The sequence below is a fragment of the Orcinus orca genome, chromosome 1 (assembly GCF_937001465.1).
Source record: "Orcinus orca chromosome 1, mOrcOrc1.1, whole genome shotgun sequence".
Classification (NCBI taxonomy): domain Eukaryota; kingdom Metazoa; phylum Chordata; class Mammalia; order Artiodactyla; family Delphinidae; genus Orcinus; species Orcinus orca.
The window spans coordinates 201,369,439-201,388,149 of record NC_064559.1 but is presented as its reverse complement, the minus strand read 5'-3'; the positions used below and the strand labels follow the sequence as shown (position 1 = coordinate 201,388,149).

Here is an 18,711-nt window from a genome sequence, read left to right as displayed (position 1 = left end):
ACAAAGCCTGCATCACCTGGTACCTGCCAGGCCCTCCCCTACCCACCTGTAGTAAGAATTACCAGGCGGCTCTCCCAGGCCCTGGAGCAGCCTTGGAATTAATACTGCTGAGGAGTGCCTGGGCGTTGTTTGAGAATCTACTTGTATTTGGTGAGTGCTGTATTGTGTCCCGTCACCCCCAAAGCTTTCAGTGTCAGGACCACATGACAAAGGCCCAGAGAACACGGAAGTCTCTAGCAAACCATAGACCCAGCTCTTGTCTGCCTGCCCCTGGCCCTGTTCCTGGCCTAGTGGGTGTGTCTCCACATACAGGGGGGATGGAGGGAGGGAGGGGAGAGTCTACATCCCTGGGAGACCAGAGGTAGACCAAGAGGGCTGTTTTCAGCTCCCCACGCACAGACCAGGCTGGAGGGGAGCCTGGGCTGGGTGTGAGGGGACCAGACAAGCAGAAGGAAGTGATGTCAAGTCTTCCCTCCCCCATCTCAGAGGCCCAGCCCTGAGGCTGCTCTTCCCAGGCTACGGTTCCCAGATTTCTCTCTCCACAGACAAACCGTTACATTCAATCAAGTCCCACCTGGCTGGATGTCCCTGTGGAATCCCAGTCATGTACAGAGCCTTGAGGAACCTTCGGGGCTGAGTCTAGAACCGAGGGCTGCATTGCTGCCTCTGCTGCCGCTGCCCTGGGCTGTTTGAATCCAGCACTCCTGTCCCTCCTTGGCTGTTGGGTCAACTTAGCCAAGAGGTTCTGCGATCTCAGGCCTTCCAGGCTGGGGGAAGGATGCAAACAGTGGTATCTGTCCCAGGAGGGTTTGAGGGCCCCCTTGTAACTGCGGGCCCCGAGAGGACACATAGGCTTTGCCTGCCTTGTGGGGCAGCTGTACCGCAGGAGAAGAGGTCGAATAGAACTCAGTAGTGACCAGAAAAGACTCTGCAGCCAGACCACCCGGGTTTAACCACATGTTTTCTCCACGCCTCAGTTTCTTCTGTAAAGTGGGTGCATCACCTTGGGTTATTGGGAGGATTGAGAATTAACGGTGTGAGGATTTAGAACTGTTCTGGCATGCACGAGTGACTCAAAAAGTGTTACTGTTATCACCGTGATGATGATGAAGAATGAATTCAAGAACAGAGGGAATGCAACATAGGAATGCGGCTGCCTCTTTCTCTCCATGTGCTCCCCCCGCAGAAAGGCAGAACAGAGGAGGTGCCCTTAGGCCGCTGGTGAAGACCCTCACCCCCTCAGCCTGGGACGTGGGCTCTGCCAGCGACCCCCTCTCTGACTCTGCCTTTTCAGGACTCCTTTCCGCCATCAGGTACTGGCTTCCTTGGACATGAATACATCTGGTCCTTTTTAGTTTTGGGGCCTGGGAGCCCATCTCTTACGGGGATTTGATATGAATCATTGTACCTCAGTCTTAACATTTTAACCCTCCAAGAACCATCTGATTCCTAATTTTTAGAACAAGCATCATCCTAATGTTCTGAGACTACCACCTGGACCAGATTTGGCAGTGAGGACAGTAACGGCAGTCCCGGCAGCAGTGGTGGCTTTTGAGCACTCACGGCCTGCCGGCCGCTGCTGGACCAGCCCATGGCGGGGGGCTGCACGACCCACAGGCTGACCTGGGCTCTGTCCCACACACCCCCAGCACCTCCGAGCTCAAGCGGGGTCACTACAGCCCTGCATGGGTGCCATGAGGATCCGGTGAGATGAAGCCTGTAGTCCAGTGGGTGGCGTCCCGCACAAAGTCGGGGCTTAGAACATGGCAGTGCCGTCAGCCATCGTCTCTGCCAGAAAGGGTGTTTGGACCAGAAGCGATCCGTGGCATCGTTAAGCAGAGCGTCGTGTCACCTGGAAGTGACCTCCATCCGGCCAGGGCCAGCGGGGCATGGTCCAATTTGTCTGCTACAGGGCAGGTATAGCTCAAGTGAACGGAGGTTGTCCACAGAGCCCGGGGTTGGACTCAGGCTCCCCTTTTCCTGAGGCCTGCTGGAGGGTAGGGGGCCGGTGAGCTCGGTACCTGGATTTGGGGGGAATATCTAAAAAGTGAGTGAATGGAAAGCCTGAACTATGTTACTGCTATATATGTATATATGTGTATGTTTTTAGGTATAATTTCCTACAGCAAAGTGCACAGGTTTTAAGGGTACCATCTGAGTTCAGAGAGTTTTGACAGATGTGTGTTTCGCTGTTTATTACCCACGACAGGCAGCCAGGGACTGTCACTCCAGCCTGCCCTCCCTTCGGAGCCCCCTGTGCCCTTGGTCCTGCCTTTGCCCTGCAGACTGGGTGACTGAGCCTTCTCTGTCATTTAATCCACCCCTTCCGGGTTGGGAGGCCCACAAGTCTGGGCTCCCAGGTTCTTGGGGCCAAGGCCTCTCCTCGGAACATTGGGGAGGTTTGCCCTTTTCTATAATAATGATCTTGACGAGCTCCATATGACCCCCATTTAGAAGCTTCTGGAATGTTTCCACTTAGATGATTGCTTTGTTAAATGTTTACTACAGGCTTGGGAGACTGGTCTTGGCTCCAATTTCAGATAAACTCAGAGGTCACTTGTCCTAAGGTCAAATAGCCGGGAAGCGGGGGAGCCGGGACTGAGCCCCGGTGGCTGACCCAGACCAGCCTGGCCCACCTCCGCCCCACCCCGCACTCAGCGCCATCCTTGTGTGGTGCCTGCCAGGAGCCCAGCACTGGGCTGGCGCTGGGCGTCGGGTGTGAGCAGAGCAGAGCCCCTGCTGGCTCCATGGCCACATCCTTCTCCAGGAGCTGCGTGGGAACGGTGCGCCGGGGAAGGGCCATGCACAGAGCGGCCGGCTCCCTGTGACCCACCTCCATGTGGGAAACAAAAGCAAGCCCATACCTGCTGGGGGGCACGCCTGCCTCCCCTGCCATCCATCAGGGCAAGCCCGCGGCGGCCCGTGGAGTTTGTGGCCCTGTCCCCCTGCAAGATAGTACAGTGAGGGACTTCCCTGGGGGTCCGGTGGCTCAAGGTCCGCACTCCCAATGCAGGGGCCCCTGGTCAGGGAACTAGATCCCACATGCAGTAACTAAGAGTTCACATGCTGCAACTAAAGATCCCACCTGCTGCAACTAAGATCTGACGCAGACAAATAAATAAATATTAAAAAAAAAAAAAGTACAGTGCAAGAGTTTGGACTGGGGTGGGTGCCGGAGCTAGACCGCTCTGACTCTGCATGACATTGGTCAAGTCACCTAAATCCTGTGCCTCAACTTCCCCATCTGTTGAAGGGGGTGATGATAACAGGACCTACTTCACGAGGTTATTGCGAGGATTCACTAGTTATCGTTAAGGAGTGTAACAGACTCACCACAGAGCCTGGAGCACATAGCGTGTGCTCCCGAAGTGTTAGCAAAGGAATCGTCATTGTGATACACGGTGGTTACAGTATTATTGCTGTTCGGACCTTTGGCTTGGGAAGGCCAGACTCGTAAACCGGCGACTCACCGAGAGAGCTCCAAGCCTCTCGCTGCCTGTTCACGCATCCTGTTCTTGGACGGTGCCCCACAGTCTCGGAGAGTAAGTGTTTTTCTTTGTCTTCTTCCTCTCCCGCCCCAGCCCTGTGAGCTCACAAAAATTAAGCCAGGAAAGGACTTGTCGCAAAACTGGGGGCTCTTCCCCAGGGCCGGGAGCGGTCACCTCCCTCCTGTGCTGTGTGGATTCCCCCACAGTCCCCACCTCCTCCTCCCACTGCCCAGAATTCACAGCTGAGGCGGCCGCAGGGCAGACCCCAGAGGTACTGGCCCTCAGCAGCCACCTGAACTCGATCTCAGCCGGTAGCACGCGCTGCCGTGCTTGGTTCTGGAGAACTGGTAGATCAGCAGGGAAATCAAAGGCTCTCCTGTGCCAGATGGCCCTGCCCAGCTGGTGCCACTCCAGGTCTCGAGACACAGGTGCAGGGCTGAGCTGTGCTCGCCAGGCCCCAGGCTCTGTTCTCTCCCCGTGGCATCATTTTTGCTCCCTGTGCGTGTTGCCTCCTTGTTACAACGTTGCTGCCACAGCTCTAACCACAAGTCCACTTTCCAGACAAGAAGGCACGGAGGAGGCAAAGCCCTTTTTTCTTAAAGGGCAGTCTTCCTCAGGGACTTTCGCCTACATCTCATCAGCCGGAACTGGGTCACACAGGCAACTCTAGCTGCAAGGGAGGCCAGGAAATGACGTTTTAAAAATGGCGAGCGCTCGCTGCTCTTACAAACAAAAGGAGATGTGCTACAGAGGGGCAGGGTTAGGGTCTCCCCAGCTCCCTCTGTCACCTGAGTAGGTAAGCCACACCCCCTTGCCCTTGGGAAGAGGCCTCGGGGGCTTCCACTGTGTGGCCTGCCTGCTCCCCCCAGGGCAGCATCATTGGTAACTGCTGGCTTCCCCGGGGGTGGGAGAGCCGCTGTCTCCCAGGCAGCGCTTACTTCCGGCTTCCATGGCCTGGAGCTCTGCCGGGTTTGTGGCTTCTTTGGCACCAGACCCTTTTACCACCACCGGCCCCCTGCCCTAAGGTCCGTGGTTGCCCAGCATCGGCAGAAAGGTATGCAATTGATCTTTCCCTTTTGTGTCCCTGGGCCAGGGCCAGTGCGGTTCCTCCAGGAACATGGCTCCTTCCCCAGCAGCTCTCCCACCTTTGGCACAAGGCTCCCTCCTGTCCGTGTGTCTGCGGCCCGCGCTGCACCAGGTGCTTCACAAACCCCGCTTCTTCCCTTCCCCACCTCGTGCCCCTGAACGAGCACTGACCAGGAGCTCCGTGCCCTGACAGGGTGGTCTCTGTGCTTTTGACATGTGACGGGTGTGCCTGAGGAACTGAGTTGTTTGTTGTGACTAATTTACACTTAAGTAGCCACGTGTGCTGGTGGCTGCCTCACTGAGCAGTGCAGCTGTGGACCAGAGCAGGGACCCCTGTCCCGCCAAGGGGAGAAATGCACAATCGGTAGCATTCATCTAGGTTCCTGAAGAGTGCATCCCTCTAAGGGCACTGATATTATGAAGGCCCAGAGAGGGATAATGACTTGCCCAAGGTCACACAGCGAGGTAGCAATCCCTCTGAGACAGCAACCCAAGTCCTCCAACTTTCACTTCTTCATTGCTTCTGAGGAATGTGGTCGCTCCCCTCTGTGAGGGGAGGAGGAGTTGGGGGCACGAGGGCACACACAGCACTCATCGTGCTTAGCACGTTTAAGTGTATTACCTTTGAGTCTCATTCCCATCACTCCCATTTCACAGGTGAGGCCACTGAGGCCCAGGGAGGGGAAGTGCCTGTGAATGGTCCTGAAGCCTGTACATGGGCTTCAGTCTTGTGAGGCTCTCTGTGATTGCGGTCCCAGGGCTGTCACCCCTCTCTGCCCCTGGAAGGGTCCAGGCTGTGCAAGGTCTAGTCCAGCCAGGGCAGGTGCAGTTAGTAAGCTTGGGTAAGGCTCTCTCTTTTTGTGGAGTTGTTTTTCCAGCCTGGTCTCCTAAGACTTGGTTCCTGCAGGAGATGTACTTGATATCCCGCCCTCCTGCTTCTTCAGAGCCTGACTCAAGGGGCGGGGCCTGGGTGTCAGGTACACCTATTAGCAACGTGAGTGCAGGAAAAATTTGCCTTTGCCACTGTTAGCTCAGGATAGGGGCACCCAGCCCCGTCTTGCTCTCGTCCAAGAGCAAGGGGCAGAGAAGGCTGTGCCAGGCTGTTCTGTGCCTTAACCTCCTTCCTCCTGTGAGATAATTTAGTAACACAGCCCTTTCTCATGATGGCCTCGTTTCATTGCAATGGAAGTAAGGTTGCTGGATAAAACACAGCATGCCCAGTTACACTTGAATTTCATATAAACAACAAATCAATTTTTAGCATAAGTATGTTCCATGCAATATTTAAGACATGCTTATACTAAAAATTATTTGTCGTCTATCTGAGATTCAAATTTAACTGTGCACCTGGGCTTTTTGGGTTTGTTTTGCTTCGCTTTGTTTTATTTTGCTAAATCTGGCAACCCTAAATGGGTGTCATTGTCCCCAAGCAGTGTACATGGCAACTGAGAGCCGGAAACATCATGGGGCTTGCTCAGGGTCGCGACAAGTCCCTGGCCAGGACTGGATTTGAAGCCAGGTCTCTTGGAATCCTCTGCCATTTGCATAGACAGCAAACAACCTCAGTGGCTTTCTCTGGGCAGTTTAAGGAAGCCCAGAAGTCATGCCCGTAAAATAAAATCAAACAGCCCTGGCTTCCACTTGCCTGGCAATGTAAATATAAACGGGGATGCTTAGCAGTCACTCACACCTTATCGTGAAATAACCGTTTGGTGACAGTTGAGTGGGGACAGGCCCCGGCAGGATGGGTGACTGGGGAGAATTGATGAAGGAGGGTGTCTTGGTCCGTTTGGGGTTGCTAGAACAAAAGTAGCCAGTGGCTTATAAACAACAGAAATTTGTTTCTTAAAATTCTGAAGACTGGAAGTCCGAGAGCCAGGCATTGGCAGATTCCGTGTCTGGTGAGGACGCTCTTCCTGGTTAATAGACAGCTGTCTCTTCGCTGTGTCTTTTGCTCCACCCTCATGACCTCCCAAAGACCTCACCTCCAGGTACCATCATCACATGGGGCACTAGGTTTCAACATAGGAATTTTATGGGGACACAGACATTCAGTCTGTGGCAGGAAGCAAGAATGAAAATTCCAGAGTCTTAAGGACTGCTAGAGACGGCGAGCCAGGGCTGGGGGCACAGAGTGGTGGTTGAGGTTAAGACCTTTTATGATCTGACCCTGTCACACCTCCCCTGGCTTCCGTGCTCTTCCTCACCTGTTAACTGGTCACGGGTTGCCCAGGGGCCTTTCCAGCCTTCTCGCCTTTGCTCGTACTGTCCCCGCTGCTCACTGCCCTGCCATGTTCCGAGGCCCATTTCAGATGTTCCTGTGCTCCAAGCACGTGCCACACCTGCTTTGCATTATGCTTACCTGTGTGTGCTGCTTCTACTTGCTGGAGATTTCTCGGGGCCAAGGGTGTTCCCTTCTTTTTGAACACCCTGCTCCAGGCCTGTCTTATAGGCGACCTGCAAATGTTTGTCTGGAATGAGGGCAGGGGAGGGGCCCCCAATGCAAACCTCCTACTTTGCAGTTTTGCTAAGAGACCTGGGCAGTTCCCAGCCTGCACTTGAGTCTGTCCATGTCAGAGCAACCAGGAGGTCCCTTGCAGACAGCCTGCCTCCCCGGGGTGCAGGTTTAGGTTTCTGCAGGCCGTGTTCACTGTGGGGTTTGGGAGCACCGGCCCGAGGGGGGGACCTGTCTGGGACCTTCACCCAGGGGTCTCCAGTGCCTTCAGCGGCAACTGGCTTGGGGCAGGTGCCCATGAACTCTTGCTGGGTGGACGGATGGCTGGAGGAGATCATTCGATTGTCGTGTGTCATCATATAGTGTTCAGGGCACTTGAGGCCCCTCAGCGAATGAGCTAGAGCAGAGCTACCAGGCCTGCTCTCGGGGAGCCGTGCCCACTGGGCACGCACACGGTAACGCGTGGGTGGGCCTCCCACATTAACGAGGGGTTTGGGGTGCGTTGTCCAAACTGCTGTCAGAAGTGGACCACGGGTGAGGGCCTCTTTAGGGCTCTTGAGGTGACAGTAGGGCTGAGACTGCCCGACAGGGAGGAACCTGTGAAGAAGGAAGGAAGCTCTTCCAGCGGCCCTGAGGCGGGACAAGTCTAGCCCCTTCCAGAACTGCAAGTCCCCCCGCAGGTGGCCTGAGGGAGGCCTCAGATGGGCTGATGGGGCGGGAAGCCAGGGAGGGTTTTCAGTGCAGGAGTGAGGTGGGACGCCCTGCATTTCAGGCTTTTGTGGGGAGGTTGGGTGGGGGTCAAGGGGCTGGGAGGGCAGGGCGGCCTCCCCTTGTGCGGGTGGCAGCTGGACCCAGGTGGCCTCAGAGGAGGCGGTTGAAGTAAACCAGAGAACAGGGGCTGGAGCCCATGCCGCCCTTCCCCAGGCTTCTGGGGGCGGAGGGACCCCGGGTCCCCGAGGCCTCAGCTCTGCTCCCCGTTGCCTGCCCCCCACCCCAGACCTGGCTCTGCCTTCGTGTCCAGGCTCCCCAAGGAGTGCAGGTTGTAGCGCCTTAGAGAACGCCGGGCGCTGCTAAGAGGGTCAGGCGCCTGGGGAGACGCAGCCCCCGTCTCACCGGCACTGAGCGCTCGCTGTGTACGCTGAGCACATGCCCTGGACCAGGCTTCCTCCTGCGTCTCAACCCTGAGGGTTAGACCCATTTTATAGAAGGGGCGTGTGAGGCTTAGAGGGGAAGGGACTTGCTCGTGATCACACTCCTGGTCAGCGAGGGAGCCAGACCGGAGACCCGGGACCTCGAAAGCCGTGCCGCAGCCATGTCCTCTGACCCTCACAGGCGAGGACTGCATCCCCTGCTACCATGGGAGCATGGGACAGGGTGGTGTCGGGGGGGCGGCTGTGTCACTGGAAGAGCAGGGAAAAGGGTGTCGCAGGTGGAGGGCCCTGCAGGGGCAAAGGCCCTGAGGCTGGAAAGAGCTTGGCCTGTCGCACAGAGAGGGACCAGTGTGCAGGAGGGTGGGGAAAAGGGAGAGAGCGATGTGTGAGCTTATGATGGAAACCAAGACCAGCCGCTCCAGCGCCGGCTTCCGTGAGCATCTCAGAACCTCTTTTTTTTTTTTTCTTTAACATCTTTATTGGAGTATAATTGCTTTACAATGGTGTGTTAGTTTCTGCTGTATAACAAGGCGAATCAGCTATACATACACATACATCCCCATATCTCCTCCCTCTTGCATCTCCCTCCCACCCTCCCTATCCCACCCCTCTAGGTGGTCACAAAGCTCTGAGCTATGCGGCTGCTTCCCACTAGCTACTTCTTTTACATTTGGTAGTGTATATATGTCCACGCCACTCTCTCACTTTGTCCCAGCTTACCCTTCCCCGTTCCCGTGTCCTCAAGTCCATTCTCTACGTCAGAAGCTCTTTTAGTCGGTCTCTGAGTGAGGTGAGCGTCTCGGCCTGGGTGTGCACTGTCCTGAGTAATACTGTCGCGTTGACTGTGCCCGGAGTCGACCAGGTCTGGGTTCACATCCCACCTCTGCTACCTACTCACTTTATGCCCTCGTGGAGTTTCTTAACCTCTCCGAGCCTTGACTTCCTAGTCTGTGAGATGGGGGTGAAGCATCCTGCCCCCGGAGGTTTTGGTAAAGCACGTAAAGCGTAACTGGGAGTGCTGCTGGCTTGGGACTGCAGTGCTGGCCCCTGAGAGCCCTAGAGAGTGTGGTGGGAGGCAGGGAGTCCCGCCAGGCGTGCTCTGCAGACTGTGGGCGGGGCCCAGGACTGGGGCGGGGCCTCCTTGCAATACGGTCGTTCGGGGGTTTTCCTACACATAGTAGGACAGGCCCTGAATGCAGAGCAAACAGGGAAAGCCAAAGCACCTTCAAACTGTCCCCAGAAAAGTGAGCGAGCGGGAGCCACTGTCCCCCGCTCTAACCGTGTGCCCTTCTCCCCTAGCACTGCTGCGGGAGGAAGTGTCCCGGCTCCAGGAGGAAGTCCACCTTCTCCGGCAGATGAAGGAGATGCTGATGAAGGACCTGGAGGAGTCGCAGGGCGGCAAGTCCTCCGAGGTCCTCGCGGCCACCGAGCTCAGGGTCCAGCTGGCCCAGAAGGGGCAGGAGCTAGCCAGAGCCAGAGAAGCATTGCAGGGTGAGTGACAAGTGGGCGACAGCTCCCTCCCCTCCCTCACCTGGGCCTCAGCTGGGGCCACAAGGACACCAGGAGCCAGGGTCCTGCCTCTGCAGGGGCAGTGACGTGGCCCCAGGAGCCTCCCGACGCCCAGCCCCCAGCCCAGGCTGCCCCTTCCTTTTTGGGTGGAATCCTGCATCTTGCTGGGTCGGGTACAGATGTCATTCCCTCCTGCGGTGTGACCGCCTCGTGTTCTCCATCACTGCCGGTCCTGGGGCGCCTCCTTCTGAGGTGTGTGAATGGCAGGTAGTTATCTTTGCTGAACGAGGATGCTGACCCAGAGCTCTCAGGGTCCTGCGGCGCCTCCCCTCACAGGACAGTGCGGGGGTGCTGGGCTTTGTGCTGGAGGACACATCCCTCCCCCACGTCACTCGTGCTCACGTCGGTGGTCTCTCCAGGGGGGCCTCAGGCCTCTTCTCTCGTTGCTAGCTCTGCAGGAGCTCCCCTCTAGGGAGCGCAGCATCCAGCCCTGGGTTGGGGGAGGAGTTAGGAGAGAAACTGCTTTAGGAGACCACTGGGCGCACGTGTCTGCTGCTTTCCTCAGAGCCGGCCTGGGGTACTGGCAGCCGGCATACCCATCTCTCCTGGGAGCCACCTGCCCACACTGCGTCTCACAAGGTTATTTGAGAAAGGTTGGGAGTCATCCCCTCCCAGTCCTGCAACGTGAAACGTTGGGGGAGAAAATATCTTGGGTGGGGTCTGCCTTGACCTCTTGAGCCCCGCTTAGTGTCTTTGATTCTCCTGGGGGGGGGGAGGGCAATAAAACTTGGCCCCCTCCTTTCCACTTACCACTTCCTAGAACGATAAATACTCTCTCGATAAAGACTTCATTGCTGAGGCCAAAGCAGGTTTATTCCTTCGGTTGATTTCGGGCTGCTGTAGCAAAGACCCCAGAACAGGGTGGCTTAAAGGATCTGTTTGTCTCTCTCTTCTGTAACCATCCCAGGGGGCATTTCAGGCTGGTGGGCATCTCTGCTCCCCTCGGCCTGTGAAGGATCCAGGGAAAGGGCCAAAATTCAGGGTCAGAGGTTCCCTTTGGCAAGAGCGTGGCCGCGGGGAGTGCTGGGCGTCCGCGTCCCAGCTACAGGGCTAACTGGGCGGGGAGGGAGAGGGGATTGTGCTGGATGGTTAGTCGGCTCTGTCCTTGTGGGTTTCCCTGACCACAGGTGTGAAGGGAGCAGCAGAACACTGGCTAAGCCAGCTGTCTGGCCAACACGCCACCACCCGTCCCCCAGGAAGCCTGGGATGCCGGTGCGCCCTCACCCGGCTGCGCCAGCCCCTCTCTGCGTTCTCCCCAGCAGTACATGTTACTCTTAAAGCTGGATAGACACTTTCCTGTTGGGGTGTTGTTTCCGGTGGGGCCACCTGGACAGTGTTCTGGGTGGTCTCTTCAGGCCGTAGCAGGCAGGTGGTCTGCGTCACGGTGCAGCTGACGCCGTGTGAGCAGTCACTGTGCCAGGCACGCGTGCTTTCTCTGTGCAACCCTCCTGCGGTCCAGGCAGATCTATACAAGCTCCCTCCACTCCCAGCTTCCCGGGGGCCTCGGAACATCCCCACCCTTCTCAGGAAGGAGATCCAAGTCTCAGGAGTCTCCCATGGGCACGTGTTGCTGGGTCCAGGCCGTGTGAGCTGACATCCTTTGGTCTCGCCAGGTTTCACGATCCTGCAGAGTCGAGGCTGCCTCAGGAAGCAGCCAGACGCTGTCTCAGCCTCCTTTGCCGGTGTTCATTCCAGGACAGAGTCACCTGCCTTCTGTGTCCTGGGCCACGGAAAGAATTCTCACCTGTATTCCCCCTTCTGTACCTGGGAGGAGGAGGAATACCTCTCTCTGCTGTTCCTGTGCCCAGGGGTGTGGTCAGGGAGTGAGCAGAGGCTCATTTACCCACCGACTGCCCAGCTCCTGGAGCAGACGGCTCTCCAGACCTCAGTGTTCTGATCTGAGTGATGGGACAGTAACAGTGAATTAAATGAGATCGTGTCTGCGAAGGCGGGAACCATGATGTGCACCCTCGTCCGTTTAGCCCACAGGGCACAGAGCTATGCAGGCATTTCTTCGCAACTCTGTGCTGTACGATTTCTTATCCATCTGCAAAGGTCTTCAGGGCCTTGCTCAGGGACCCAGAGATCCCCCAAAGGCGACTGCTTTGTAGGAACAATAATCTCATCAACAAGGACTCGTCAGTATTCATTCAAGGAAAGCCTTATTGAGCACCTACTGTGTTCCAGCACTGTTCTATGCACTTGGTCTACCATTCACCCCACCACTCCTGCTGGAAGGTTTTAACCCCTTTCACAGATGGAGACAGCTGAATGAGGCTCAGGGAGGTTAAGTAACTTGGCCAAGGTGACAGAGCTAATTAGCAGCAGAGTCCGAAACTTTTTCCACTGCACTAAACACCTCATCTCCCCTCTGGATGAGGTCACGAGGGGTGAAGTTGGCCTGGACAAGAGAGACAGGAGGCCATCCTAGCTCAGTCACGGGGACAGCAGACTCTGGAGTCAGATCTGGGCATGAATCCCATCTCTGTCACTTACTAGCTGTGTGACCTGGGGCAAATTCCTTAACCTCTCTGAACCACAATTCCTTTGCAGAAGGCAACAGTAACAATACCTACTTTTCTTATAATTGAGGCCAATAATAGTAGCTACTTCACAGGTTGTCATGAGGATTAAATGAGGTATAAAGTGCTTGGCCCAGTGCCAAGTACCATTAGTGCAAATACTTAGTGATTATCTGATGAGACAGGGCTTGGCAGGCTTCCTCAGATCTGTTTGGAGATTTTGGTCGCCTGATTCCCATTTGGGGTAGCCCAGACCTTAGACCCCCTGAGCCCATCTAAGTTCAAGGTAGCAAGCAACTCAAGCATCCTGCCTGGGATTCTACAAAGTCATAAATGAGATGCTTCCTCCCCAGCCACAGCACATGGTGAGTAAATTGCAGACAGATGTGGGCAGAAGGAGGCTGGGGCATGAAAAGGGATTTATATGCCCATAATGAGAAGGATGAGAATAAACGCACAAGCCAAGTACGCGGCAGATGTTGGGCGACACTTGTTAATAACCAGCGTCCCTGCGGTGGGAAAACGCAAAGCCCCCAAAGACTTCCACTCTGGCCAGTCCCCACTGGCCCACCCTCAGTCTTTGGTTTGGGGGTGGTTGAAACTGGAATTCTTCGGCACGTGAGAGGATTAGGAACTCAAGCAAACATGCAAACATTGATGGTTCCAACATCAAAGCAACGAAAAGAATCAAGTCTGGCGAGAATGGGGGTTTAGAAGTTTCCTTTGTTTCTGTGGGGACGAGTCTAGGAATGTTTGGTTTGGGATTTTGGTCTCATCGTGAGTTTAAAGGCAGAAGTCCTGAATGATTGTTTAATAAGGAATGGTGTCATTGCATGAGTAAACTCACCCCAGAGTCCCTGCGTGACTGCAGCCCTACACCTGTGGGGAGCTGGTTGCCCGTGGGACCCCTGTGGGGTGTCTTGATTTCCCCAGGCCCCCTCAGTTGCATTGATTTCTCCGAGAAAACGTGTCTAAATCTTCCATTTATTTTAAAAGGACAGTACTAAACCCATTACATGCTAACATTATTTTTAAATGAAAATGACTGTATTTTCCTAAACAAAAAGATTTGAGGGAAAACAGCAGCATTGTTTCACAATTTTGCAAAAATTTTTTAATGTCTGACTCCATAGAAGACTGCTGAGTTCTCGTTAACTACTCTTTCAGTCAGGCTACTATGATTTGTTGTTTGGGTTGAAAATCTAGCATCACACAGATGTGTAGCTGGAAGAGGGAAGAGTGTATTAGTTGCCTTATTAGATAATTATGCATATTTTTCTTTGACTTCATACTAACTCACCAAATGGTAGTTTCTTAGAGGTTTGCTGAGTGTGGAATTATCCAGTGAAGGTTTTGTGCTCTGTTAGGATGGACAAAACCATTGGTCTAATTGGTACTTTGAATGGCTATTGTACCCACACATGATTTTTTTTTAATCTAACATTGATCACTTGGAAAATATTGGTTTACTGAGCAATGCACATCCTCCAAATCTTGGCATATTTCAGTATCCAACATCAATAAGTCATATCTGTTAACATCACCACCAATCTCATTAGAAAAGTCTTTAAGTCTTGAGGAGCTGGTGAAATCATAGTGGCAGATCAAGTTTGCCCAAATTTGGATTTTTTGCTCAAAAGTTCAAGTTTTATCACTGGCAACAAATACTGTCATTTGTTTTCCTAGAAGTAACAGGCTCACTTACTTCATGTGTTCACTTAGTTCAGTAGTTTGCCAGATCCTATAGTTTGTACGTTGGTCCTTCTTTCAAGTACAAATGGTGAGCTACGAAAAAGTGGCTAGTTTAGCTAGCAACTCAAACAGTTGCACACATAATTTTCCTTGAGACAGCCATTGTACTTTGGTATGCAGCAAAAGAACTTTAAGTGTTTTTCCCATTTTATTAAAAAATATGTACTTGGGAATCAAGTTTTAATAGAATTAATTATTTTTACAGGTTCATCAAGGTTATTCTTAAGTAAAACTGTCCTCCCCCCCTTTCTTTCAACTATGAGTACATTGTGTAAAGAACTCAGTGACTACTAATACAGTTTGATGCCACTGTTATGATTTCTGCTAAGATGTCAGCATTTTACCCAGCATTGCTTTTGCACCAGCATTGCAAATACTAACACAGTAAAACAGGCAAATAATGTCAGAGTGTTATTATGAAAATAGTTTTCCTCTTGGACCCCCTGCAATGTTATTGTTGGTGGTAGTGGTGGTGACAGCTAGCATTTTTGAGCACTTTTTATATGCCACACACTTTAGCTCCTTTAATTCTCACAATAAGAGTATGAGGTGGGCTGTCAATGTGCCAAGATTACACAGCAGTACCTGGTTAGGGCCAGGTTCAGAGCTCAGCAGGGTGGCTCTGGAGCCCTTAGGTGACACTGGCAGGGGCAGAGAGGGCATTACTGCAGGGGAAATAGCTTGAGCAAAGGCAAGAAGGCCAGCCTGTGTATGGGGGTGGGAAGGCGGAGGCTTTGCATTCAGGGCTGTACCCTGAAGTTCAGGGACATGGAGGTTTTGAGCAGGAGAGAGCAGTATGAGGAGTGAGGTGTTGAAGATGTTCCTGTGTCCCTTTCCCACCCTCTCCTTGCCTTTGCAGCCTCGTCTCCTTCTAGCACGTGGATGCACATGTTATGTACACGTGCTTCCTAGATGTGCCTGTGGATCGTCTCCCTTCTTTCTCCTCTGAGTCTTTGCGTTTGCTCTTCTTCTCCCCCAGCCTCCTGACGGTCACTCTTCCTCGAAGTCCTGATTCAGGCTCTGCTTCCTCCAGGAATCTTTCTGAACCATCTCCACTCGATGGGCCCGGGGCCTGTGATTGGCAGGATCATACCCCTTCACCCCCAAGACGTCTGCATCCTAATTTCTAGAGCACGTGAATATGGTAGTTTACGTGGCAAAGGAGAATTAAGGTTGTTAATCAGACATCCTTAAAATGGAGGGATTATCCTGCAGGCCCAGTGTAATCCCAAGGTTCCTTCAGAGTGAAAGAGGAGGCAGAAGAGTCAGAGATAGAGAAAGTCAGAGAACAGAGGCTGGACATTCAACGTGACGACCCAATCCACCATTGCTGGTGTTCAAGGTGGAGGAAGAGTCCACAAGCCAAGGAATGTGCGTGGCCTCTAGAAGCCAGGAAAGACAGATTCTCTCCTAAAGCCTCCAGAAGGAATGTAGCCCTGCCCACACCTTGATGTTAGCCCTCTGAGACCCATTTCAGACTTCTGACCTCCAGAACTATAAGATACTAAATTTGTCTCTTTTTAAGCTACTAAATTTGTAGTTATTTGATACAGCAGCAGCAGGAAACTATTAAGGGCCCCTCCTCCCTGGACTTCACAGCCCTAGATGCTGAGCTCCCTCAGGACTCAGCACACGTGGAGGGGCGTCTGTTTCCTACCCGGTTTGCCACTTGCCAGGCTCCTACAGGCACAGTACCCGGCACAGTACCCAGCACAGATTCAGCCTCACCATCTGAACAAAGTCGATGATTGGTGAGCACGGCGGAGAAGAAATGATGCCCAAGTTTCCTCTCTTTAGCACAAGGAATAAGCCCTGTTGGGGCCTTTTCCCTGCCTCACAGTGAGTCACCTGTCCTAGACTGAGCTCCTGGCAGGAACTGAGCCTTATTATTTAATTTGCTCATTCAACAAATGTTTCATGAAAACTTCCCCACAATAGAACCTGTGCCTGTGGCTCAGATAATTCAGAGGCAAGTGGGACCCAGGCCCTGCCCAGAAACCCACAACATACTCAAAGCAAGTTGGTTGAATGATATATTTTTTCATGACCAACGAGGCTTGAAGATAAGAATCTACGCCACAGATATTCTGCTTGAAGAGTTCTGGGGTGCAGAGAATGTCTTAGGCCTTGAGCAGCAGGGGACACCAGCGTCCTTTAGGTTCCTAGCAGGTGTGGCCATGCTTTGGCTGCCATTGTAACCAGTCCTGCAGGCAGTGGGGTGGTAGGTGGCCTGAGTGGCTATTGAATGGAATGATGTGTTACCGATGCTGGGATGGCTCTGCCCACCTGCTTTTTTACACACACATCCTTGTCTCCAGAGCTGTGTGGGTTTGAAAAGCAACTTAATGTTTCCTGTTTCCCTTCCCACATCCGCACTCCACTCTTTGTCTCATTCCTTGCATCAAAGACTTGTTCATCTTCTGGGCCGTCTGTCGCCCTGGGTTGAATTTATGTTCTCCTCTTCAATAAGTAAATCGTACATAGAAGCTTCCACTGTTTCTTAGGCCATCTAGCCTGATGCCCTAGGGGCTGCTGCCGCTCTGTCCCACAGCACTGATGTTGAAGACGCTTAGCTGGTACATCTTAGAATTTGGTGGAAGCTTCCAGAGAGTTTTAACTTTACAGACAGAGCATCTTCCTAATATACTACCGACTGTTTTTCACAGTTGACAGATCCCCCTTGAAAGCGTCTCAGACTCCAGATTTGATCCAGCTGAAAATAATCTATGGTCAGGTGGAAGAAGTGTCCAGAGTCTCTGCTGTTCTGTTGCAGCTCTGGCTGGGCTGTGTGTCTCTAGCAGGTTAGCTGCTTCACCTGGCAGCTGGATTCCCAAAAACGAGCACATGCCCTAGTGCACATGTTTTTTAACAGGTGTTTCTTTGGAGTAGTTTGAGGTTTCCAGAAAAGTTGCGGAGTCCCTCTGTGACCGGTTCCCCCATCCTCAGCATCTTAGATAGTGCAGGGCATTACAGGGACGCTTTTCAAGCCACTTCCTGCTTTATGTTTGCTATTGTCTCATTGGCCAGAGCAAGTCACATGACCAAGCCCAGCATCATGTGGCCGGAGACTCTGGAGGCTGTGGTTGCGGGGAGGTGGGGTTCGTTGGCAGCCATGACTGAGGATCCGCGACAGAGAGCATTTTAAATAGAATCATATCCAGAATCTGCCTAGAGTCCTGGTGTCTGGTGACTGACAACACATGGCATCGACCTTGTCCCTTTTGACTCCTTTGCTTTTTATAGGTTTTTGTACCCGAGTGACTGATGTCCTCTCTCTTCTCCCTGTCTGGGGTTTTCGTCCTGGGCCCTTGACTCTATGAGTTGGAAAGGCAGCCAGTCCAGTCCCGTCCCCCCAGACCCCCTTTGCCACCCTTTCCGCCTGCCCAGGCCAGAATCTGTTCCATGGACCCCCAAACAATGACCCTTTCTGGGGTCTCCTTCAATGCTTTGGGTCCAATTCTCAGTAGACTCTGCTGTGTATTAATGTTCTGATTATCCTGAGAAAAGAGGAAGGACTGGTTAGTTTGAAAATACTCAAGACACCCTCCAGGACTCACCCTCCACATATCCGATGCTTGTTTAGGAAGCAGGTACCAGAGCCCAACCTCTTCCCTATTCAGAAAAAACCTTGTACACCCATTCTATAGTTGGGATGACTGAAGTGTGAGCACATAGTAAATTGCTTTTGAGCAGTAATCACCACAGCTAACGTTTATTTAGCACTTGGACTATGCCAGGCATTCTAATTGCTCTGCCTGCACGAGCCCATTGATCCTCCCAACAACCCTCATTAGGTGAGTGGTGTTTATTAGCCTCAGTCTCCCCATCTACAAAATGGGGATGAGAGAGACTAAGGATTTTTCTAATCTCCCGGCTAGTAGACTTGAGAGCCCACACTTGATGTCCAGTGACTCTAGTATCCAAACCTCTGTTCTTAGCAGATACGCTTTTTATTCTAGGCGTCTTAGGGGTGGTTGTAGCAGTAGAGAGGAAGGGAGTGAAATCGGGAAGAGAGGAGAAAGATGGACAGATCTGGGTTTGGAAGCCCAGCGTTCTTAGCTGTCACTCGGACCCCTTGAGGCACCGGGATTTGTGGATTCATTCTTAGTCTTTGCTCTGGAGCTTGTCCCAGGGACTAAAGGCGTCAAGGCTGGCCTCGGGGACACACAAGCCAGGAGCTTCTCTTCCCGACCTCCTCTCCTTCCACTGCTCAGTGAACACACTTCAGTCCCAGGAAATGCCAGTGGCCTCGGCTGCCATATTTGAGAAGTGAGCAAGGGCTGCAGACCTTGAGCTGCTGCTTTTAGTTAATCCCCACTCCCCGCCCAGGAAGTGTCAGAGATTGATCAGCTGAGAGGAGGAGAACAGAGCGCAGTGTGAGAAAAGCCAGGTTCTTGATATGCCTTTCATAAGACATTGCCCAAGACCCTGTTCAACCCTGTTGGGAGCTGTGGCCTCTATCACTGTGCAGGCCCATCTTGCCGTGATGGGGTCAGGACATGGCCCTGAACCCGTGGCAGGAAGTGAGAGCCACACTGGCCTCTGTCCTGGGAGAAGAGCTTTGGTGTGAGCCAGGCCGGGGCGGGAGGGGGCGGTGGTCTTCAGAGCTGGCCCTCCTTCTGGGGCAGCCATGGTGGGTACTGGCCCAAGGTGGCCATGGACACAGGGTCAGGTCTGCGAGGGACCTC

At 53.3% G+C, this 18,711-nt stretch overlaps 1 protein-coding gene across 4 annotated transcripts in view; it reads left to right on the top strand.

Moving 5' to 3' along the window:
* The window catches only part of KAZN (kazrin, periplakin interacting protein), a 1,133,108-nt gene that overhangs the window by 997,648 nt on the left and 116,749 nt on the right, over positions 1–18,711 (top strand). For 3 of the 4 annotated variants that reach the window (XM_049696026.1, XM_004272419.3, XM_049696055.1), the window contains one exon: positions 9,480–9,671. The exons of the other annotated variant lie outside the window; for it this stretch is intronic. In XM_049696026.1, coding sequence (XP_049551983.1) covers positions 9,480–9,671 — 192 coding nt within the window. The remainder of the gene's footprint in view (positions 1–9,479; positions 9,672–18,711) is intronic. 4 annotated transcript variants of the gene reach the window in all.